This window comes from Myodes glareolus, chromosome 6, assembly GCF_982192425.1.
Source record: "Myodes glareolus chromosome 6, mMyoGla1.1, whole genome shotgun sequence".
NCBI lineage: Eukaryota > Metazoa > Chordata > Mammalia > Rodentia > Cricetidae > Myodes > Myodes glareolus.
In genome coordinates, this window is record NC_142031.1 from 99,651,200 (window position 1) to 99,669,492 (window position 18,293).

The window sequence follows — 18,293 nt, forward strand, 5'->3', positions numbered from 1 at the left end:
GCTTCACATGTGAGTGTCACCGCCTGGAACAGACAGCCCATTTCCAGAACTAGGTTGGAAGCAACCATTTTTCCCTAGTCCTTCTGGCCTCTTACCACATGCTTCTCCATGACCTGAGGTGTGGCTGTTCCAATCCAAATAAAAACATTTCCCTTAAATTATGTCCCCCACCTTGATCATATGTAAAATACTCCACCTAGTATATATGAAGCATATATAGAGATATTTCCAAATGAGATCTTTATCCTGTCATGCCCCCTTTACCCTTCACGGGAGCTTGAAACTGATATGTGTATCTCAAAACAGTCAAGTACTTACCTGTCATTTCCACTAAGTAAATAAATGTAAATGGGTGCATACAAAGTTTGACAAATCATATTTATAGATTATTTACTGAGCAAATGGCAGCAAGTAATTACTTCTAACTTATCATTAATATTCAACTTTGTCTTTAATCAGCAATGAAGCCTCAGAAGTCAGTGTACATAGTTCTGCCATAGTAAGAACATTGCTCTTTAAAAACAGTAGCCACAGCTAGGCCTGGTGGCAGATCTGTGAATTTGAGGCCAGCCTCATCTACATGGCGTTCCAGGACAGCCAGGGCCATAGTGAGACTCTGTCTCAAACAAATAAACAAACAAAAACCAGCAATGACTTTCAAATTGAGATTTCATAATCTACCAACTGTTCTAAGTGTAAAAATATCTACATTGAGTTTTTTATTTTAAATTAAGGTCTATATTTGTAAAGACGAGGCACCCCTGGGGTATGTAGAATAGAACCTAGTGCATTGTGAGATATGTTAGGATCTGTTACAAGGTCTGATTTATACCGTGGTTCTCCCTTATCCTTAGAGCTGGGGTCCTCAACCTTCCTAAAGCTGCGACCCTTTAATACAGTTCCTCATGTTGTGGTGACCCCAACCATAAAATTATTTCATTTATACTTCATAACTGGAATTTTGCTATGTTATGAATTATAATATCTGATATGTGGCCCCTAAAGGGTTGCAACCCCACAGGTTGAGAACCACTGCCATTAAGAAATACATTTTAAGACCGCCAATAATCCTGATCTCTCTATATGTTTTTTTGTATGTATATCCCTATAGTAAAGTTTAGTTTATAAATTAGAGACTGTAAGAGATTTACAATAGTAATAATAAAATAAAATGTTTATAACAATATAGTATAGTGAATGTATGTCAGTGTAATCTATCTGAAAAGATCTTATTGTCCTGCACTGGCTGTCACGTGATGCTGTGAGGTGACATGACACCTACATGATGAAAGCAAGTGAGGGAATGGCGCGGGCATTCTGCTGTAGCGCTGTGCTGCTGTGCAGAGCTTGAAATGAACACCAGACCTGCACTATCTAAACAGCCCGTCTGATAATCAAGATGGCTACACAGGCAGCGTCTACATGCTAGGGTAGGGAGTGCATACACAGGCAGCGTCTACATGCTAGGGTAGGGAGTGCATACACAGGCAGCGTCTACATGCTAGGGTAGGGAGTGCATACACAGGCAGCGTCTACATGCTAGGGTAGGGAGTGCATACACAGGCAGCGTCTACATGCTAGGGTAGGGAGTGCATACACAGGCAGCGTCTACATGCTAGGGTAGGGAGTGCATACACAGGCAGCGTCTACATGCTAGGGTAGGGAGTGCATACACAGGCAGTGTCTACATGCTAGGGTAGGGAGTCCATACACAGGCAGTGTCTACATGCTAGGGTAGGGAGTGCATACACAGGTAGTGTCTACATGCTAGGGTAGGGAGTGCATACACAGGTAATGTCTACATGCTAGGGTAGGGAGTGCATACACAGGCAGCGTCTACATGCTATGTTGAACAAAGAGATGACTCACAGCCCAGGTAAGACAGAATCAGATGGCATGAAATTTCTTTGTGCCATCCAAAGAGGCATGCAATTTGAGATATGTTAAATTTTTCCTTTCAGGAATCTTTCAATATTTCCACATAATATCAATAATATTTTTCACTTAGTATATTGACTGCATATATACTTTTTTAAGAGGAAAGTTATTTGTAGCCTAGACTCACTTTGAACTCAGTGACATCCTGTCCAGCCTTCTGAGTGCTGGGATTTCAGGCAGCTGGTTTGTTTCTTTGGAGGTTGGTTTCTTTGTTTTTTGTTTGCTTTGAGACAAAGGTGTCATATACTCCAGGATGGCTTTGAACTTCTGATCCTCTTGCCTACATCTTTCAGGTAGTGGGATCACAAGCATGTTCCACTGTGCCCAATTCATGCAGTGCTCAGGACCAAATCTGGGCTTTGTGCAAACTAGGCAAGCACTGGACCAACTTGAGCCTTATCTCCAGCCCCTGATAGTATACTTCTGCATGACCATTTTACGTCGTGGTATGGCGTTTTCATCTCAACTTCAGCAATGCTAAAGTTACAATAGTAAAAGCACTAGGTTAAGTTCTCATTATGACCATAGAACGCACATTTGTTACGTTAAGCTATGTCATCGATAAGGATTTTTGCCGAAAGCAGGTTATTTCTGATCTTAACTCCATGTTGTCTTCTAGGAAAGACTTCAGTTTTTCTTTCTTCCTTTCCTATGAACCAAAATCTTCATTTTCAATTCAAAATTTAGCAGTATATATGAACGCCTATTATGGTAAGCCTGGTTTATAATCAGGTCATATCCTAGGATGTAGACTGTGCGGGACACGGCAGCACAAGTCTGTTATCCAAGCACTCTGAGGCTCACACAGGAAGATTACATGGAGCTCAAGGTTGGCCTAGACTGCAGAGAGAAACCATCTAAAAATAAGAATAAATATGGAGAAGTGGAACAATCAGCTCCTTCAAATGAAGGGGCAAGAGTGCCAGACAAAGTGATGAGCGTTATTTTGGCAAGTTAAATTTAAGGCATGATTGAACTAGTCACGTGTCTTTGTCTATGGACAGTTTTGGTCTTAGGTTGTCATTCAGCCACAAAAGTCCATCTAGAAAGGCATAGTACACTACACTGCAGTTGTCTCCAGCAGAGGAATGAGGTCACTGCGAGGGAAAAGACGGAGAGATGCAGTCTTTCAGCACGTGGGCTCTTTGCATTTTTCCAAGACTGAGGTTGTGCCTGTGCAGAGCCATCCCCGCTTTATTGAGTTTTCCTCGTAGCCAACAAACACACATGTGGTAAGATGATAGGCTGGGGCGGGTCTGTGTGGAGAGGCAGTTTCAGGTCATGTCTATACACGATCTGCACAGCAGCCTGCAGCACTGAAAAGTGCCTGCTACAGCTCATTCCTTTACAGCTGTGCCGTCCAATGGAAATAAAATGCAAGCCACAGGCAGTTTTTAAATTGTCCAGGAACCGCGTTTTTAAAAGAAAAAAGAGAAATAGGTAAATTTAATTTTGACAGTATGTTGACCCAATATATCCAAAATATTATCACTTCACCATGTAGTTAAATTTATTTTAAAATTATAACTTTTCAGTGTGTTTTTACAAAATTAGATTAGCCAGAGAGATGGCTGAGCAGGTAAAGATGCCTGCTGCCAAGCCTGCCAACATAAGTTGCATCCCTAGACCCATGTGGTAGAAGGAGAAAGGCAACTCCCACAGTTGTCCTGACCTCTACATGTGTTCTGTGGCACAGAGTGCCCACGTGTGCACACACACAAATAAATAAATAAATGTTTAAAAAGAGTGAGATATGTGACTTCCTGTTCTTTGCACTAAATTTGAAGCCATTGTGTATTTTCTATTTAAAGTGCATCTCAGTTCAGACCAGCAATATTTCAAGTGTCAGTAGCACATGTACTGTTGTGAATCCAACGCTGGACAGCACACCTCTTAATAGTTCATTTTTCAGGTGCTGGCGAGAGAGATCAGTCACCACAGTACTTTAGAAGACCGGAGTTCAACTCCCAAAATTCATATTGAAGAAGAAGAAGAAGAATTTTACAAAAACAAAAAACAAAAGAAAATCTGGGCATGAAAGCACATGATTGCAATCCCAGCTCTGATGCCTGGGGCTCACTTAGTCTACTTGACAAACTCCAGGCCAGTAAAAGACCCTGTCTCAAAAGATAAGATTTCTTAAAAAGGCAGCTGATGAAGAACAACATTTGTTTTTCCTCTGCCCTCTCCACACACTCAAGCGCACACACATATGCATGCACACTCACACTCACATACACATACACACATGGACATACACCCCCATATGTCTGCAGATAAGGAGCATCACACCCCCTCCCGTGTGGGTGTATATAAGGATTATAGAGAATGGGTTCAGATGCTAGGAGTGTATCGGATCGTTGGCTGTATTTCTTTGTTTGATCTGTACAGTACAAGCCAAATAAAGTTAGAGATTGCATATCTCATTTATTTTCTGTCTTTTAGATATTAAAAAAATGTGTTCAGAGTAACAAGATCACTTTTGGGAAAACATGGCACACACATGAACTATTTGTATACAGTAGAGCATTTGTTTCGAGCGTTCTGCAGGGTTATTCCTACCTATATTCATCTCTGTGGAACCCATCATTTAGAATCCACAATCTTTACCATATGCATGTATTAGTCATTTCACATAAAGAAATAAAAGTAGGTTACATATCATTTCTCAGCTGTTATTCTTTGTATGTAAGAATATTGAGATTTTCTTCAAGGTGATCACTGGACAGGAGAGATGACTCAGCAGGCAGATCCCTGGAGACATGAGTTTCGTTCCTGAAACCACATGGTAAGAGGAAGGAACTGAATCCTAGGACCTCCACATGCATGCCCATAGCATGCATGCACACACACTCACAAAATAAATAAATACATGTAAAATGATTAAGTTCTCATAGTAAATCAGTTATAGTGGTATGTACCCATAGACCCACCTATGCGGGAAGGTGCGGCAGGAGCTCTTAAGCCCAGATGCTCAAGGCCAGCGTGGAAAACATAGCAAGATCCTATCTCCTTTAAAAAGAAAAAAATTGGAATATTATGAATCTCACGGAAATAGTGCCAACAATACATTTGGAACATAATAACTAAACCTGAATGTCCTGGAAATGTTAAGATTAACTCTTCTAACACATTCCGTATAATGCCTTCAAAGGACTGCTCAACAGTGCAGCATATCACTGCTTGGCTTGGTTTGGTATAAATATGTAGAATTTCTTTATAGGCCAGAATATCATCGTCATAGTGGCTGGAGCAAATCTGCTTTTGAATACTGAAGACTTGCAGAAGGCAGCCAGTGTCATTAGCAGAGCCAGAGTGATGATCTGCCAACTCGAAATAAGCCCAGCAACTTCTCTGGAAGCTCTGACAATGGCCCGCAGCAGTGGAGGTAATTCTACAGATTTGTCACTCTTTCTGTGAGAGCTTTTATCACTGTCTTAATTAAAGCTAACCTTTCAAGATGAGTTAAAGCATTGCTTTGTAGTAAAACATTCGTTCCTCCATCTGTGAGATTCACCGGCTTCTAGTTCTTGATAAGGCTAGAAAAACTCCCAAATAGAGTAAAAACAACATGAGTAGCATATCCGATATCCCGAAATATAAAACCTGGAGTCTACTCAGCAGAAACGACCTAAGGAGCAACTGGAGCCTCTGAAGACTGCAGCAAGGTAACAGCCAAGGTGGAAAGCTGTCTCCCACCGCCTGCTATCACCCGTCACTGCCCGGTACTTCTGATGCACTGCTCCAGATGTCAAAGATTCAGTCTTAGCCGGGCAGTGGTGGCACATACCTTTAATCCTAGCACTCGGGAGGAAGAGGCAGGCAGACCTCTGTGAGTCTGAGGCCACCTGATCTACAGAGTAAGTTCCAGGACAGTCAGGGCTACATAGTAAGGCCCTATCTCAAAAAACAAGACAAACAAACAAACAAAAGAAAACTAAAACAATGATCCATTATTTCTTCTTCTTCTAAAATTCTATCATCTTTTCAGTATACAATAGATTATTTGTATGTAATGGGTGCTATGTTGCCAGTGTCTATTATCTGAATTTTGTTTTACTTCAACTTTGAACATATTCAATCCGACCCAGTTAGTCAGCACTGTATGCTGAGGCCCACCTCGGGAGTTAGCAGGCCGGGGTTTCTCTCTTCTTCCTCTCTTGACCTCCCAACAAATACTGCATGAGCATATATTTTTAATCTAGGTAGTTTGTTTCATTTTTTCCTACATGGCCTAGGAGAGAAAACATCTCATTTCTACCCTTTGTCAGGTTTGGGGTCTTAGCAAAATTAGCTAATTTTTCTGAACCTGATTGTAAAAGACAGATAGAAATGTGTCCTGTGGGCTTGGTCTATGAATAGAATGAAATAAGAGATGATGCCAGGCATGACGTCATACTTGTAAGTCCCAATTTTCTTCTCTCCTATCCATTTTTCTCTCTGAGTTGGAATTGGAATAGTTTAGTGTTGTGGGCACACCTGGAATCCCAGCACTCAGGAGGTTGGGGCATGAAGACCATGCATTTAAGGTCAGCCTGGGCTACATGGGGAGCTGAAAGCCAGCCTGAACCAGACCCTGAGCCTGAGTCTCAAAAATAATAAACTAATACCTTGAAGTAGCCCCATTTGCTCAAGACAAAAAGTAGCTGCTGTTATGATAATGTTTGTTTTTGTGGCAATAGAGCTGGAGAGCAAGGAAAGAGGTTTATTGATTGAGGGAGCCATTATGGAGCTAGCAAGAAACCAGTCACTAGAGAAATTCCAAGGAATTCACAGGATGAACCCAGCCTAGACCATAAACAGTAGTGGAGAGGGTGCCTGAACTGGCCTTACCCTGTAGTTGGAATGATGACTATCTTAAATGTCATCATAGAACTTCATCCAGCAACTGATGGAAGCAGAGATCCACAGTGGAGCACTGAGTTGATCTCCCAAAGTCCAGTCAAAGAGAGGGAGGAGCAAGAATTTAAGCAGATGGGTCAAGACTATGATGGGGACACCCATTGAAACAGCTTACGTGAGCTAATAGGAGCCCACTGACTCCAGCCTGACAGCAAGGGAGCCAGCATAGAACCAAACTAGGCCCTCTGAATGTGAGTGCCAGTTGTATGGCTGGGGCAGACTGTGGGGCCACTGGCAATGAGACTAGAATTTATCCCTACTGCTTGTACTGGCTTTTTGGGACCCATTCTCTTTGGAGGGATACCTTGCTCAGCCTAGATATAGTGGGGAGAGCCTTGGTCCTGCCTGAAAGCAATGTACTAGACTTTGGTGACTTCTTATGTGAAGTCTTACCCTCTCTGAGGAGTGGATGGGGAGAGAGTGGGAGGAGGGGAGAGAGAGGGAACTGGGATTGGTTTGTAAAATGAGAAAAGATAGTTTTTTAATAAATAAATTTAAATTTTCAAAAGAAGAGTAAAATAGAGAGAAAATGACAATGACTTTCCCTAATAACACTTCCCAGCAAGATGGGAAATGAAGATGAAGACAACACAGTATGTACAGGCGCTAGGTGTCAGGCACTGGGCCCTAGGGAACAGAGCATATGTGTATGGGGTACATGTGTGTGTGCGCATGTACATCATGTGCATGATTTCTCCTAAAGCATTTCGTGTTCTATCTGACAATAAGTGGGAAAGAAGTCACTGAGAACTGGCTAGATGGCTTAATGGGTATAGACACTTGCCACTAAGCCTGACAGCATGAGATTAATACCTGGGAACTACATGGCGGAAGGAAAAGCCAGCTCCTGCAAGCTCTCCTCTGAGCTCCACCTGTATACCATGGCGTGTGAGCACACCCCTCCCCCACAATAAAATCAATCAATCCAGTTTCTTCTTTAAAGGAAACTCAATCTCTAAAATGATTTTTGTGGAGAATTTTACTGATTTTTATACTGATTTATAAGTGTTTATACTGATTTAACAAATTTTCCTCTTGGCAAAACAATATACTATGGCAAATTCTCACTGACATTTACTGTATTTTTAATGGACTCAAAGCTGTCAGAAAGAATTCGAAGCCAAAATTCATTTGGTTCCATCTTCTTAAAGTGTCACAGATGAGTCCAATGCTCGTGGCGAGCAGTCTCCGGAGCTGGAGGTAGCCAAGCTGTAGACTGCTTCTTAGCATGTGAAATCCAATCGCTCTTGGATCCCCGAGCGTGGCAGTGCACACCTGTCATCCCGGAACCTGGGAGGTGGTGGCAAGAGGATCAGGAATTCCAGGGCCGGTCAGTGAGATGGGTCACCTCGGGCCCAGTCTCGTGACCTGAGTTTTGTCTCCAGGACCCACACAGTAGAAGCAGAGAGCTACATATATATGTAACCCACAGTCGTCCTCCATCCTCCACGTGTGCTGTTGTAGGAGTGTGCATGTGTGTGCATGAGTGCATACAATAAAGGAATAAATGTGACTTTTGAAAATATTTTTTTAAAGTTCAGGTCATCCTCAACCACATAGCAAGTTCAAGATCAGCTTGAGCTAACATGAGATCCCATCTCAAAAACCAAAGCCCAGTCTGTGCCTTGTACTCATTGTAAGCAGGTAAAGTGGATACCGTGTGCCAGTCTGCTCGCCTGCCTGATGTTTTCCCTGGAAGAAAACACTGTATGACTCTGTGGACCTGGATTCCAGCCTTGCTACTCTTGTACTTTGGAGCCACTGTTAATAAAATAAGGGTTCCCTGAACACAAGCACTTCGATACCTGAACAGGCCACCTAAGTGGCTAACAATAGAAGCCGTATATACACGGTGGTAAAGTGATTGACATCCCGGGGGTGGGGCTGGATCAGGATGGCATGAGGCCGGACTGCAGGGCTCAGAATGGTGTGAAACTTATAACTGTAATGTCTGAGTTTTTCCACTTAATATTTTTGGTACCATTGACATTGTCCATGTATAACTGAATCTGTGGAGAGTCAAACCACGATAAAGGCAGCTGCTCCATCATAAGACTAGAAGTGCTAGTAGCTTGTGCTTATATGTAGTTTACAGTTTGTAAGTTATAAAGCTCTTTTTAATAATTTGATTCTAGGAAACCCTATAAGCTGAGCGTGCTGGTGCATGCTGAGAATGCTAACATTTGGGAGACTGAAGCAGGAGAATCAAAATTTCAACGTTATCTTCAGCTACATAGTTCTCTCAGATTGAGAATGAAGGAGCTGGGACTCAAGAGGTTAAAGACTTAGCACAATCAACCTCCCACTTTTTTTTTAATAACTTATTTCTTTTCATTTTATTTGCATCAGTCTTTTGCCTGCAAATATGTGTGAGAATGTCAGACCTAGAGTTACAGACAGTTGTAAGCTCCATGTGGGTGCTGGGAATTGAACCTGGGTCCTCTGGAAGAGCAATCAATGCTCTTAACCACTGAGCCATCTCTCCAGCCCCTACCTCCCACTTCTATTTTTTGTGCACTTTTTTATTGTTTTTATTCAGCTAAACATTTTTCTTCCTTCTTCTCCCTTCCTCCTCCTCCTCTTCTACTCTCTCCCGTGACTCCCATGTTCCCAATTTACTCAGGAGATCTTGTCTTTTTCTCCTTCCTATGCCTATCCATGTATGTCTCTCTTAGGGTTCTCTTCGTTGTCTAGGTTCTCTGGGGTAGTGGACTGCAGGTTGGTTTTTCTTTATGTCTGAAAGCCACTTATGAGTGAGTACATATTCTATTTGTCTTTCTGGGTCTGGGTTACCTCACTCAATATGGTTTTTTCTAGATCCATCTATTTGCCTGCAGATTTCAAGATGTCATTATTTTTTACCTCTGCGTATTACCCCATTATGTAAATGTACCACATTTTCTTTATCCATTCTTCAGCCGAGGGGCGTCTACAGCTCCCACTTCTAATGAGAGTGGACAACAGGGTTTCAGGTTCCACAGCAAAAGCAGCTGTCCCCTAGACCCCACTTTAGAGACTGCCACGTGGTCCTGGTGTAGAAGAGCGTGTACAGAGCAGTAAAGTCCACACATTGTAATAGTGGCCGCATGCCCCCTAGAGCACACCCACTCACCTCTGCCTAGCCCTCCTCCAGACGGGCAGCTTTCTCTAGACCAGTCAGCTGCCCTTATTTGGTAGGTACCAGCCAGACTCTGCACTGTGAGTTGGGGGTGGGGCGGGTGAGAGAGAGTGAGTGTGCGAATTCGTGGGTGTGTTTAGTGCATCTTCAGCTCCAGTGAGACAAGAATGTAAAGATGAAAAGAGAACACTAGTTTAGGGGTCATGAAGAATGGTACTGACTTCCAAATGAATCACTTAGCAAATAGGGAGCCTCAGTTGCAAGTCAGCTGCTTGCTCCACCCTCCCACCCCCCATGTCTCTGCTGAACACTCTCCCGATCACTGCTGTCACCAAGGACTGATCACAGAGCCCACCAGGCAGCACTAGTGACCGGTTCCCACGAGGCAATGGGGTGCTTCTTTGTCATCTGAGTTCATTATCACCCCTTACAAGTAGCAAATTTGAATTCTACACATTACATAACCAGATGACCTACAGTCGCTAAAATGCCAAGAGAAAGTCCTGTATTGACCACACTGTCTCAAAATTGGGTTTTACCCAAATGAAAGAATTGCTTTTAAACACAGCACTAACAATGTCGAGACAAAGAAACAACAAAATCAGCTCACACCGGGTCACAGTGCAGTTAGGCGGGCCTGCTGGAGAGCTGGTGCTGGGGATGCCGGTGGCGAAACTGGTCGTGTTGGGTCTGGTCTTTATATCCATTTCAAAGCAAATGGAACATTACAGGGACAATTATAAATAATTGAGATTGTAAGATCGCCAAGATTAAATCCTAGGTATGATACAAAGTGTCTTTTAATGCCACTTTAGCCCTTTTCCATTTGGCAAACTGAAGCTCTTGGCTGGCCATGCAGACTTTTGCAATAACATTGTCCCACATGTGGGCTAAACTTGGAGCTATTTTACAGCTCAACTCCCCAAAAAAGAGCTCCAGTGAAGGGACAGCCAAGCCAATGTTGGGGTCCCACTCTCCTCACAGTTTCTTTGTTTGGGTTAACTTTAGTTCCCTGTTCCCCTGAATCTCAAGCATTCTTTGTTTGCTTGTTTGTTTGTTTTCCAAGACAGAGTTTCTCTGTAGCTTTGGAGCCTGTCCTGGAACTCACTCTTTAGACCAGGCTGGCCTCAAACTCAGAGATCTGCCTGCCTCTGCCTCCCCATTGCTAGGATTAAAGGTGTACACCATCATCACCCGGCACCAGAACAAATTTTTTAAACATATGTAAAATTCTTATAAATGAGAACCCTAAACTTTTCCTCTTTATCAATGCTAATTTCTGATTTCTGATGATTGCATACTTTTTCTGGTCAGCTCTCCTGAATTCTGATTTTTTTTTTTTCTGAGACATGGTTTCTCTGTGCAGTTCTGGCTATCCTGGAACTCACTCTGTAGACCAGGCTGGCCTCAAACTCACAAAGATCCGCCTGCCTCTGCCTCCCAAGTGCTGGGATTGAAGGCAAGTGCCACCACCACCTGGCTCTCAGGGCATTCTGAGCTGGCCTTCCTCTTTTCCCTGGCAGCGTTAAGATCTTCTGCCCCATTTCCCAGCCTACCAGCTGTTTCTCTAGGCTCACCTCCTCCTCGTCAGCATTACTGTGTGAGCTGTTGGTGTGTGGTTAAGATAACCAGGGGGTTAGTGCATCTCCCGCTGTAATGGGTGATAATTACTGTTGTGTCCTGTCACCCTCTCTGCAGCTCCAAGTTGTTCTCTGGTTTTCCCGGTCCCGGGGTGACATCATCTTTTCCATCTTGGGTGTGATAAATTTGTACTTCTCTCTAACTACCTGTGTCTACTAGTTCCTCATGTTTCTTCATCCTGGTAAAGGGTTTCTGTTTATTTATAGCAGGAGAAGCTGAAAGAGTGATTTCCTAGCAGCGTTTTCACTTCTGCCCTAAGCTTAGGTCCTCTAAACCACACATTAGACACTAACCACGCTTACATAACCAGAAGCGGTTGGAAAGAATGCTCTTCCCAAGGGAAAGACAGGCAAATAAGATTTGCTTGATTGTATGCAATATTTATGGTAATTAATTTAAAGAGTCTCTTATTCCAGTCATTGATGCTTAAAACACAATGTAATTTTCTTTAACATTTATTTTCATTATAGAAAATTCCAAGTATAATAAGACAGAGAAAATAGCCTAGTAAGCCCACATAATGGCATCATTTAGCTTCCACAACTGTTGAAACCTTGTTGATGGCATGTCATTTGTATCCCAACTTGTTTTCCACTGTCCCTCACTACTAACCTGAATGTCATTTCGTCACTGGTAGAAGACAGGATGCATGTTCAGAGAATGAGGTCTTTCCCTGAAGTATAACACTGAATCTGCAGTCAGACTTCTTCCCAGTAGTCTTTGCAACTAATCATTCATGGTTTTGTGAGCAGCCTCTCAGACTCTTCCTCTTCTCTATGAGCATATGCACACATAGCTATGCTTTGTTTCGTCTTGGAAGGAAAGCCACAAAACTGACTTCTTTTTGTTTATAAAGTACAGAAATTTCTCTGACAAAGCAAAAGTGACGCCATTCATTTTAGCAGCTTTAGAGTATATTGGCTGAGTTTTCTGTCCTGCCCGGTTCCCACAGTCATTAAGCCTCAAAGTAATCACACAGAGGTCTACATTAGTTATAAACTGATTGGCCCACTAGCTCAGGCTCCTTGTTAACTTTTATAACATATGTTAGCCCATTATTCTTGTCTATGCTAGCCACGTGGCTCGATATCTTATTCAGCAAGGCAATCACATCTTGTTTCTTCTGTGGCTGGGTCAGGACTACAGATGGAACTTCCTTCTTCCCAGAATTCTCCTGTTCTTATTGACCTTCCTCTACTTCCTGTCTGGTTGACCCACCTCTACTTCCTGTCTGGTTGTCCCACCTATACTTCCTGCCTGGCTAGTGGCCAACCAGTGTTTATTTAAAATATAATTGACAGAATACAGACTATTGCCCCACAGCAAGAGTATTTATCAGGTGGACCAAAGACAAAAAAGGACCAGTGAATGGACTGAGGCCAGCCAGTCCAGGGAATCAACTTAGACCGGCCAGTCCAGGGACCTGACTTAGACCAGCAGCCAGTCCAGCTTTTCTCAGCCAACTCTTCAGATGGACACGTAGAATTCCCTTTGTTTTTCTCCTACAAGCATGAGCGTCACCATACTGCTCACTAATGCGCCTGTCACCTTCTGTAAGGTGAATATGTACAACAAACTGCTTGATCCTGGATCTTTGGAGGAACCCAAAGGAACTTCTCTAAGAATGGCTTCTTTCTGCATCTTTGTTACTGGTGACTTGATGTAGCACCTCTGCTCAAATGCTCGGGGATGCAGGCTTGAGGACCATGCTGGCTGAACAAGGCATTCATCTGATGTTTGGGGGAATAGAGAACAATGTGCTTGTATTGATTGCTTGCCTATGGCTGTAATCAGATACCATGATCAAAGCAACTGCAATAGTTTAATAAAAATGGCCTCACAGACTCAGAGATGGGGATGCTCAGTTATTAGGGAGTGGCATTATTTGAAAGGATTAGGAGACATGGCCTTGTTGGAGGAAGTGTGCCAGTCAGGGTATGCTTTGAGGTTTCTGAAGTTCAAGCCAGGCCCAGTGGCTCTTTCTTCCCATTGCCTGTAGATCTGTATGGAGAACTCTTTACTTCTCCAGCACCACGTCTGCCTGCATGCCACCATACTCACCACCATGATAGCAATGGACTAAACCTCTGAACCTGTAAGCAAACTCCCGTTAAATGCTTTACTTTATAAGAGTTGCCATAGTCACAGTGTCTCTTCATAGCAATAGAATGCTGACTAAGACAGCAACTTACAAAAGAAAAAGTTTATTTGGGGCTTTTGGTTTGGGGGTTAGAGTCAGTGGCCATCAAGCTTGGCAGAGAGCATAGCAGCACACAGGCAGCCATGGTACCGGAGGAACAGCTGAGAGCTCACATCTTGGACACAGACACAAGGCAAAGAGAGCTAACTGGGAAAGGCAGAGCTTTTGAAACTTCACAGCCCACACCCAGTGACACACCTGCTCCAGCAGTGCCGCATCTCCCAGTCCTTCCCAAATAGTTCCATCAGCTGGGGACCACGTAGTCACACATATGAGGCTAAGGGGACCATTCCCATTCATACTAGCCCAGTGCTATCCAGGAAATCTAAAAGCTGACTACATTTGAATGCTGGGCACAAAGGACCTTCTTGTAGAATGGGCATCTCTAAGCCCTAAGAGATATGAGAACCCACTGAAAGGTTGGTGGTGGGCTCCACACTTGAACAGAAGGCAGAAGGGGTGGACAGGCGGGGGTGTCAGCTGTATGCAAAGGACAGTATAATAACAGTAATAATCTTTTATATCTGGACAACACCTTATAGTTTACATGGGGCTTTAATGTGCGTTTTCTAATTTAAGCTATACAATTGCACTGTACAAAAATCTGAGCAGAAAAAAAAAAAGCAGAATTTATGTGGGAGGACATTGTAAAGTCTAAAATAACAAAAAAAAATGTGGAAATACTGTTAGCCTATACTAGCCGAGACCACTGATGGACCCAACTGTTAAATGAGACCTAGGAAGGTACAGAAACAGGCTGTACACACAGGGTTGCAGCAATGGATCACCTCCATCAGTTATGAGTCGATTAGCATCTCCCCTGGACAGTGGGATGTGTCACTACCAAGTTAGCTATGTGAGAGCCACCTGGAGAACTTATGAATGTGCGGGTTCTCTGATCATACCCCCAGAGATTCTGATTCCGTGGGCTGGAAGTGGAGCCTAGAAATCCTACATATGTACAACCTCTAAAAACTGCGGCTGGAAGGGTTTTACGTATGACTAGACAGGTAGGATGATTTCCCACATGAGCCGATGGATCCAGTTTGGGAAAAGAAAAGCCAGTATAGCTCTTTTATCCCAAAGTGAGAGATTTTTGCAAATGGAATTTTTTTAACCCTTTAAAAGAATTCACAGAATTTCAAACCAAAATGTAATATATCATGCATTTGAGGATGTGTTGCAATGCATAGAGCTGTGGTCTAGATATGTTGCTATTTTAAAGAGGATCAAGCCCTAAAATCAAAGCCAAAGAACTTTCGGTTAGGGCCCGGCCTGACCATGTCCAAGAGGATGAGTGTGATGTCCAGCGTTGGCCTCCTCTCGGAGCTTTACTTCCCCCTCTGAAAAGCGTTCTGTCCGTGTAACAATGGCTGAGCGTTCTACCTTCTCTGCTCTGCTGTGCCCATCCATCCTACCCTTGGAGTTGTCTGGTCTGAGCTAGTGCTTAGTCTGTGAGTGACATTTCCCTCCTTTCTAATCTTGTCCTGCTTCCAGTTAGATCCTGGAAGCCAGGAATGGAAGATGGTGTGTGTGTGTATGTGTGTGTGTGTGTGTGTGTGTGTGTGTGTGTGTGTTGGTAATTTTAATCTATTGTGGAGGCATACATGGCTACCCAAAATACATACATGGTCACTAGTTTCCTACTTATTATTAATATCAAGAAAATTTCGAATTCTTTGCTGTTTCTTTCCTGTCATCACTTTTTCTGCCCTTAAAAATGAGTTTATGGGGGGTGGAGAGATGGCTCAGTGGTTAAAAAAAGCACTAGCTTCTCTTCCAAAGGACCAGGGTTCAATCCCCAGCACCCACATGACAGCTCACAACTGTCTGTAACTCCAAGATCTGACACCCTCACACAGACATACATGCAGGCAAAACACCAAAGCACATAAAATAAAAATAAATTTTTAAAAATTAAATTTGTGGATGAGCCCCACAGATAAGCACCTAAATTAACCTACAAAATACTCCCCTTCCCGTCTGCATTCATGCATGTTTTTTCATGCCAGACTTTTACTTCAATGTTTTTGTTGCCTGCACCTGAACTGTACGACCATGTTAGTTGCAAATGTGATGCTTGCCCTTGAAGCTGACGTGCTAAAGTAAAAAACAGAGGAAATGAAAATAAGAAAGAATTGATACTAGGCTCTCGTGGAAGCTGAGGTCTTGAACCTTTCTTATCTGTGGTTTAATAGATGTTTAATCTGGTGAGTGCAGAAATGGTGGCAGATTTCTCTCAATGTCTGTACGTACACCTTGTCAAGATGGTATGAAAACGCTTACTGAAACCCATTTCTTTACATCTAACCTTATAGATATGTATAAGGACTAAACTAATATTTTTAAATGATAACTACTGAGCCCCTTTCCCATTCCATTGCAGTGAAAACATTGTTCAACCCAGCTCCTGCCATTGCTGACCTGGACCCCCGGTTCTATGCCCTCTCCAGTGTCTTCTGCTGCAATGAGAGTGAGGTAAAGGTAGTGGTTTTCAGGCAATGGGATAAGACGAAGAGGCAGGACTAACCATATCAGTTTGAGCACATGGGAATTCAGTAAAAAGAGATTTTTCAGTTTATTGGGATGTGGAGGACAGGAAATAATTAACCAAGCCTTGGGTGGTCATAAAGGATTCTGATCCATGCCTGACTGAATCTGACACTGACTAAGCCTCTGACCGTGTTAGCGCCCTCCAGTCCCCACACTACTGACACATCGTTTTCATTTTAGTTATTTCATATTTTTCTGGACTCTTTATTATTAAAGTTGCCAAGTTGAACAAATAAAAATACAAGATGCCCTGTTACATTTGAACCTCAATAATTGGTGAACAAACATACAAAACTATTTGTCATTTTTCTGAAAATCAAATTTTACTGCGCGTGTATTTTATCTGGCCGCTGTAATTAGTACACAACTCCTTGAGTGGTTGCTACCTTCTCGTGTACAGATCACGTGACAGCACAGTTGAGAGACACAGGCTCCCACTGAGGCGGCTACTGAAGGAAGCAGTGTCTCATTGCAAGGTTAGCATGTACACACCCACACAACATACCTGTCATGTAGTGGTGTAATCTACTCATTTATAGGACTGCTAGGAATGAGACCAGTCACCTTTTTTTGTTTTTTATTGTTGTTGTTGGGGTTTTTTTGTTTGTTTGTTTTGTTGGTTGGTTGGTTGGTAGGTAGGTTGTTTTTTCGAGACAGAATTTCTCTGTAGCTTTGGAGCCTGTCCTGGAACTCACTTTGTAGACCAGGCAGGCTGGCCTCAAACTCACAGAAATTCCTGGTCTCTACCTCTGAATGCTGTGATTAAAGGCGTGTGCCACCACTGCCCGGCTAAATCACCATTTTTATAGAAAGACCACCTTAGACTAGAATTCTCTCTCATGTTGAGATGCAGAATCTCTTACTCAGTTTGGCAAATGCGACACGCACGGAGAGAAGGGACTGACGATAGATAAAGCTTGTATTTCCTTTGGCGCTAAGGCTAAATGAAGGTCTAGGCTCTCTGAACCTGCTCTCTTGACAACATCGTGACACAAGATAAAGAAGGCTGCTACGTGGAAACTAATTTTAACAAACCGCTGTAGATTATGCAACATTTTTGAGCAACCACCATGGCTAGGCATCAGGCTAGGAAAAGGGAATTGTGGGAGGTAGTAACCATTTCACAATAAGAGGTTACATTGCTCTCAACCACCAAACTGGCTTAGATTTCCCTGGTAGGTACTGAAAAGACACTGTATTTATTCTTCAGACAGTTTTCACAGCCCAAATTGTTTATTCAGCTAATGTGTCTCCTCCATTAAATTACAAATTCTATTAGGACACAGCCTCTGTCTGATTATATCCTGCCCTTGTCTATATAGTTCCTATTGCTGTATAGCACATTCCCCAAAGCAGCAGTGATACTGCCATTCACAGTTTCCACGCATGGTGAATTCGGATAGGGAACAGCATGGCTCATTCTTGCTCTGTAGTGCCTGTGGCAAGAGTTGAAAAATTCAAAGACTGAGGGATCCTTCATTCATATGTGTGATAGTTGATACTAGTGTTTCCTGGAGCAGAATGGGTCAGAACACTTACACATGACTTGTCTTTGTAGCCTGGGCTTCTTCAAACATACACACATGCACATACATGAACATATACGGAGTAGAGGAGTTGTTAACAGAGATTTCAATGTTTTTTAAACACATTTTTAAAGATTTATTGTGTGTGTGTGTGTGTGTGTGTGTGTGTGTGTGTGTGTGTGCTCTCTCTGCGTGTACAACTTTATATCAGAAGAGGGCACTAGCTCTCATTGTAGATGGTTGTGAGTCACCATGGGGTTGCTGGGAATTGAACTCAAGACCTCTAGAAGATCAGTCAGTGCTCTTAACTGCTGAGCCACCTTTCCAGCCCCAATTTCAGAGGTTTTTTTAGAAGATATCAGTGAGTGTCTCAAAAATAGATCAGTGAGTTTAGCAAACAGAAGTGGTCCCGGGA

At 42.8% G+C, this 18,293-nt stretch overlaps 1 protein-coding gene and 1 long non-coding RNA gene across 4 annotated transcripts in view; one reads left to right on the forward strand and one right to left on the reverse strand.

Annotated features, from left to right (window-relative positions):
- The window catches only part of Rbks (ribokinase), an 88,766-nt gene that overhangs the window by 31,352 nt on the left and 39,121 nt on the right, over positions 1 to 18,293 (forward strand). For all 3 annotated transcript variants that reach the window (XM_087907384.1, XM_087907385.1, XM_087907386.1), the window contains exons 5-6: positions 5,162 to 5,326; positions 16,186 to 16,277. In XM_087907384.1, coding sequence (XP_087763510.1) covers positions 5,162 to 5,326; positions 16,186 to 16,277 — 257 coding nt within the window. The remainder of the gene's footprint in view (positions 1 to 5,161; positions 5,327 to 16,185; positions 16,278 to 18,293) is intronic.
- LOC148121907 (uncharacterized) lies at positions 4,346 to 4,951 on the reverse strand. Its single transcript, XR_015738005.1, has 2 exons — positions 4,872 to 4,951; positions 4,346 to 4,713 (listed from the first exon to the last, which is right to left on the reverse strand). It is a non-coding gene; the product is annotated as an uncharacterized LOC148121907 (long non-coding RNA).